At 40.3% G+C, this 6908-nt stretch overlaps 1 protein-coding gene across 2 annotated transcripts in view; it reads right to left on the minus strand.

Annotated features, from left to right (window-relative positions):
• Positions 1-6908, minus strand: part of arfgef3 (ARFGEF family member 3) — an 89463-nt gene that overhangs the window by 49179 nt on the left and 33376 nt on the right. For both annotated transcript variants that reach the window (XM_016486555.1, XM_016486556.1), the window contains 3 exons: positions 4422-5392; positions 1497-1663; positions 1236-1401 (listed from right to left, as the gene is read on the minus strand). In XM_016486555.1, coding sequence (XP_016342041.1) covers positions 1236-1401; positions 1497-1663; positions 4422-5392 — 1304 coding nt within the window. The remainder of the gene's footprint in view (positions 1-1235; positions 1402-1496; positions 1664-4421; positions 5393-6908) is intronic.

A 6908-nucleotide genomic window follows, 5' to 3' on the forward strand; every position in this document is an offset into this window, starting at 1 on the left:
GAGCAAAATCAGGCAGTACTTGTTTACTGAACTGTTGTATTGAATCAATATCACATTGGCAAACTCCCTTAATAATTATTAAAAGCTGTCACTCTCCTTATCGCGATCTGTGGGCGCACAGAAAATGAGAGCGCGCGAGTGAGTTCTCAAGACTCAAAAGCACGTGCAAATGATACGTTCCGTCATCGCGTTATAAGCGTGGAACCTGTGGGAATGAGTACAATTGTTATTAATAGCCGCAATCCCGTGCCAAAATTCAAGTCCTGCTCTGTGTTCTCTGCTAATAACCCGAGGGTGAATGATGCGAGCGGCATCCCTATGTTGTCACTGAGAAGCTGCAGCCGTGGCCGGGAATGATTTTTGGTGTGCCGGCAGAACAACAATAACAACAATGCGCTACATGTTTCTTTTCCCCTCATTTTTTTTTTCCAATTGACGGAAATCCGTCGTAGCGATGGAAAACTTTAATCTCTGCATAAACAAACATAGGTCCTTGAAAGTGCTTGAATTAAATTAGAAATAAATTTTGTTTTCAAGTACTTTCCAGGCCTTGAATCCATATGTCTGAAATTCAAGTACTTTCAAGAAGCGTGGGAACCCTGCTCAGATATGGGGATGCCTGCATTAACATTAACTAACCCCAAACTTTAGCCACTATACCACGTTTTAAGCCTTTGATTCACCAGTATCCCAAATACATGAAAACTAATTTGCTTTAGAAATCAGACATTTTATATTTTTGTGCATTTTGAGTATATTGAGGGTGATTTACAAAGAACTTAGCAAACAGTCATAAAATACCGATATTTAAAGGCTTTAGCATGTGACATTGCCAAATGTTAGCCAAACTGATATTATTTTTTATATTTTTATTGTATGTCATAATTATACTTTTATCCAATGTCACAAACGTGTTCATTTGATTAGTGGCTCAGAAATAGTGCATAATATTAATGTTTCTTAAACAAACAGACTTTTGGTTTATGTACAGGTTTAAATTAAGCTTTGAATCATATATTTTAATGTGGTATCAGGCTGTATGTGTATTTTTAAAACAATTGGTCAGTATACCTAGATTCGCTTTTGAACATTTTCAAAATGATAAAGACATTGCTTCTAAAAAAATATCACCTGAATGTATAAATCTCAAAGAAGACAATAAGACATGTTTTTTACATTTATTCCTTCACACGATTTATACCATTAATTGCTCATCTGACACAAAGGAGTATTACCGGTGAGCATGGTGATGAGAGGTAAGGACTGCTCCTCAGCTGAGCCCCAGTATCCCGCCTCTCCCAGCAGGTTTCTCTCTAACACCTGGTTGTAGAGCTCCTCGATCCAGGCCTGAGACAGAACCACCAGAACGCCACTGCTCTGGATCTGACGCACAAACTCTTTCTGCACACACAGACACAGCTCATTCAGCATCACCATCAGATTGTGTGGGCTGGTAAAATAATGGTAGAATTTATGGTAAAATACTGCAGGAATACCAAAGACACCAGAGCACATGTGGGTTTCCTGCGGTAATAGTCACAGCAGCACAGTTTGAGGTTGAGCAGTAGAGCATAATAGGAAACCAGGTACAATCCATCTGCATTCATCAGAGCCTGACAACTAAGGTTTTCACTGCCCTCGAAACCTGGAGAATGAACCCCACCTACAAGACCATACAATAACATCACATTACCTTCAACTGCACACATACAAACATCTTAACAATAAACTTAAAGTGTCTCTAATATTTGAAAGTCTGGTCTTATGCCAATAAGACTATGTATAATAACAATATCAGTATTTAGTTTCTGTATTTAGTGCATGTGAACAACTTAGTATGTTAACTTGTTTAATAGTCAGTATATGACTATGAAACATTAGTAGTTCCAAATTGATATCTTTCATTTATCTTCGAACAAAATAAACATATGTTGTAAATGTTGTAAAAAGCTCATTGATTAATTAACAACTATAAAGCAGGCTCTACTAGACAATAGTGTCATTAATTAGCTCAATTCAAGTTTAAGAGACATGATTGCTTGATATGATGAACAGATTTAGTTTAGGCTTTTATTCACATTTAAACATTGAAGAACGCACACATGCATTGAGTAAATCAAATATGGTAAATGGAAACTCAACCGCGCATGCTTGACACATGATAAGAAACCTCACTGATTCTCGCAGGTCAAGCATGCACACTGGAGCTTCCATTCACCCAATGTGCTCTATGTACTGTATATGCGGAAATGTAGATGACAGAATTTTTAGTTTTGGGGTGAATTAAGGGGGAATTGACTAAACAGTTGCTCCACTATAGCATTCATAAATTAGCCTGGTTGACAAAAGTAACTGACATTTGGCCATTTTGAGTTTAGTGACATTGCCTGATAACCTACAGATAACCTATGTTTTTTATTTTTATTTTTTACAGTGATCATAAAAAAAAAAAAAAAAGGTTTCAACAAATGTGTGCATGTCTCATTTTCTGTAATTAATTTTTTTTTTAGCCTACTGTATAACAGGGGTGTCCAAACCCGCTCTTGGAGGGACAATGTTCTGCAGAGATTAGCTCCAATTTGCCCCAACACACCTTCCTAAAATTTTCTAGTCAGCCTGAAGATCTTGACTAGCTGGACCAGGTGTGTTTACACCTAACACTGCATCAGCTACTGATGAACATTAATTTTTATTTGAATTATGACTCATTTGGTTATTTTACCATGTATTACTTTGGAAGGCGTTTGTCTTTCAAACACATTAAAATGGATAAATTCACAATTTTTTTGTTTCACCTTTTACATTTTTATTTGAATTACCCCTGAGATTTTATGAACATTTTAATAATGAAGTATCACATTTGCATGTTAATGTTTCTCTGACATTGGTTCACATGACATGCAGGTAAACAAATACAATATTTCATTTTTTTTCAGTGTTTTATTTTGATTCATTTTAAAATTTTGTTTTAATTTAACATTATTATAATTTAATTATTAGCTTTTCATTAAACTCATGAACTCATGAATGAATGAACTCATGAATGAACTCATGAATGAATGAATGAATGAAGACATTTATATAGCGCTTTATTGTGTATTGCTGTACACCCAAAGCGCTTTACAATCATATTGGGGATTTCTCTTCAACCACCTGGACGATGATGCGAGATGCAAGAGAGAGAGACAGAGCAAATCCAGTGGATGGGGATTATTAGGAGGCCATATTTGATAAGGGCCAGTGGAGGGAATTTGGCCAGGACACCGGGGTTACACCCCTACTCTTTTATGAGAAGTGCCATGGGATTTTTAATGACCACAGAGAGTCAGGACCTCGGTTTGACGTCTCATTCGAAAGACTTTTTTTTTTTTTTACAGTATAGTGCCCCATCACTACACTGGGGCGTTAGGACCCACACAGACCACAGGGTGAGCACCCCCTGCTGGCTTCACTAACACCTCTTCCAGCAGCAACTAGTTTTCCCAGGAGGTCTCCCATACAGGTACTGACCAGGCTCAACCCTACTTAGCTTCAGTGGGCAACCAGTCTTGGGCTGCAGGGTGATATGGCTGCAGTTCCTTCACAAACCTAGTTTGGGAAACCATGACGTAATATGATATATGGTACAGATTATCCTATTTAAATCAATATGAAAAAATAGATAGGTCAAAAGTAATCTAAACGTAATCCAAAAACAAGTCTGATTATATTACCTAAAATGTTTAATGTAATCATTACATTACTAGCTACAATTTTTGTCATGTAATTTGGAATCAGTAACAGATTACAATTTGCAAGTAATCTTCCCAGCTCTGTCTGCAGGACAGTTCAGGCAGTCCCAGACTGGACACCCCTGGCCATGAGCAGACTATCAGTTCATTCTTGTATACAACACTCGTCTTGTTTGAAACTGTTTTGATTATTGTTCGGTCACACTTTACATTAGGGCTTTACTATTTAAAAACATGTTGTTAAAATCAAAAGTTGCAACTGTGTTATTTAATGAGGTAACATGAACTAAGACATGCATTTTTTTAACAAAGTTTAATAACTTCTGTAGAAAATGTGTAGCTCATTGTGAACGTTAATGCATTAACTAAGGTTAACTAATGAGATCTTATTGTAAAGTGATACCTATTGGTCTTTATAATTCTTTTGCACTGTGTAAAATTTTTAACTTTATAATTTTTTTTGTGTATTGCTTTATTGTATTTAAACGTTCAGTTATTTTTGTTATAATAAAAAAAGTTATTAAACCTGTAATATTGTATTATGTCGACACTTTTTTGCAACTAAATTGCAATATCGTGATATACCGTGATAAAAGCATTAGCAATTAATCGCAACATGAAAATTTGATACCAGCATATCCCTAAAGCAGACTGCCAGTTCATTCTTGTCTACAACACTCGTCCTGTTACCTGCTTGCAGTCCCGAACAGAAGGTGGATGAGAACCTTTGCAGGGACACGTCTACATCCGTGGTGCTGTGCAGTCCCAGCAGCAGCGCAGCTAGAGACTGCACAAAGAGCCGGGCGCTCTGCTGGTCCGCTTCCTGGTTCTTCAGCAGTTTTAGGGACAGAGCAGCTGTCCGTAGCGTACGGTGCCCAGGACAGTCCCGTGGCGTTTGCTCCTCGTCAGCGAGAGAGCAGTTATCAGAGCCCACATCGGACACATCGGAGCGTCCCGAGTCCTTTTCTGCGGCCATGGAGTACTGGTCGCACGAATCGAACTCTGTTCGCGACAGCTCCTGCTCGTCCGCACTGAAGTTGCTTTCGCTGTAGCGTGAGCCGTGTGAGCGTGTCCGAGACTCCACAGACAGGAAGTTGGTGATGTCAGGGTAGGCCAGGCCGTGGCTGCGCTGCACTACATCAGGAGGGGCCATACTGGACGGGGCTTCTGGGACGCCGCCGTCTCGAACACATTCTGGTAGATCCGGGTGAGCTCTCGCCGCGGCTCCACAGGTAGAAGGTGAAGATAGGCGTGGTTCCTCCCCGCAGTCCTCTGGAGTGGTCTGGCCCATTTCCCCTTCCAGAGTGGTCTGACCCACGTCCCCCTCCAGTGTGGTCTGGCCTGTGTCTGTGGTGACGCTGATGCTGATGTCAGGGCTGCGTTCAGTGATGCTGCTCTCCCAGGCGGCGTTCTCAGAAGAAAGCACACGCCGTTGCCAGCGGAAGTCAGCTTCGTTGAGTTCCACAGACTCGCGCATAGACTCCACCCCTTCCTTTAGCTCATCCAATCGCCGCAGCAGCATGCGGGACTGATCTTGCTGCAGGCCACGCCCCTGGCTGAGCTCATCTAATGCACCCAATAGGGCACAAGCACAGGAGACAGAAGAGTAGCAGGCCTCAATCCCGCCCTTCATGCACGCTTCTGTTATACCGTCCATTACCCTGAGAAAATAGGAAAGATGCTGACATTCCCACAGATGCCCACAGACTTAAGACATCATTTTAAGGCTAATTCACACTGTACGTCATAGCCCAATAAACACATTTGTCTGGATTTTTCAGATCGTTGTGTTAAAGGGGTCATGACATGGATTTTTTAAATATTTGAATATGTTCCTTGAGGTTTACTTATAATGTTAATAAAGTTTTTTTGCACAAAAAAACAAAACAAAAAACAAATGTTGAAAAATGATTATTTTCAACCCTCATTCTGACGCTTTCTCTAAAACAACCTGTAAAGGCTGATTTATACTTCTGCGTCGGACCTACGCCGTAGCTTACGCATAGACGCACACCCATACGCCGTAGCCTGACGTGCACCTCTCCAAAAATCTAACAGCGCATCAATTCTACGCAGACCGCAAGCGCTGTGATTGGTCTGCAAGAACCCCTCCCTCCATATGTACATGAGTTTTGTGTTTGTTTATGTGCACTTTAATATATTTTAATGATACACCTTCTTATATAAAATAAAACAAAGCAAAGAACAAGTGTCTTATCATTTATTATACTACATAGCATTATACATCAGTAGTTGTCCGCAACAAACAATGTTGATCTGCCGTGGTACAAGTCCTTGTACAGATTGAAAGAATGCCATCATCTCCTGTTCCGTTGTTGTCTCCTTTTTGTAGTTTTAAATAATGATTTAATGATTTGATATTTATTTGCCGCCATCACGGCTATAATGCTTCTACGATGAGCCGCTTCTTCTTCGGCTTTTGCCGTGGTACTGCGGGTTACACCAGCAACATGCCCGTGGACACTGCAGACTAGCGGTTTGCATGTGTACTGCACGTTGACGCGGACAACGACGCAGAAGTATAAATGAAAACTGACGCATAGCCTACGGCGTAAAGGCTACGGCGTAGGTCCGACGCAGAAGTATAAATCACCCTTAAGGCTTGTCAGTAATCGCCACTGTTATGAATGGTTAACGTCATTGCATAGGAAACAATATCGCTATTGCATGAGTGTTTTGACAACATAATAATTTTAAAAAACGTCATTTCCAGACAAAGCATTATTAAATAATTTATTTACGGTTTGTGATGCAGTTGCAGTCATATGTAGTACCGCTTCATCTTTCAACAAATGTTTCTTTGTGAACCATGACACTGTGCCTCGTTTACAAAACAAAATGCTTTGAACAATCCACAGACAGATCCGGGATGCCATTAAAGATAAACTATCCACTTGTTCCTTACGCTGGGATCCTTCTGATATCTGTACACAGACACGAACGAGCTGTTTAAAGTAAACATAACGCGTCAAAACGAAATGTTTCTTCACTCCATTTGTCATTTCACGAGTTCGCACAAACATATAATGTGATTGAGCAATTAGTAGCATATTTGGCGTGCTGTCCAGAGGGAGGGCTCCGAGCTCGGGTTAAAGCCCGAACCCAGAGAACTCCCCAAAAGAAGCTAATGGCATGAGACAGCAGCCGGAGAGAAAA

Source organism: Sinocyclocheilus anshuiensis, unplaced genomic scaffold (genome assembly GCF_001515605.1).
Source record: "Sinocyclocheilus anshuiensis isolate Anshui unplaced genomic scaffold, SAMN03320099.WGS_v1.1 scaffold910, whole genome shotgun sequence".
Lineage (NCBI taxonomy): Eukaryota > Metazoa > Chordata > Actinopteri > Cypriniformes > Cyprinidae > Sinocyclocheilus > Sinocyclocheilus anshuiensis.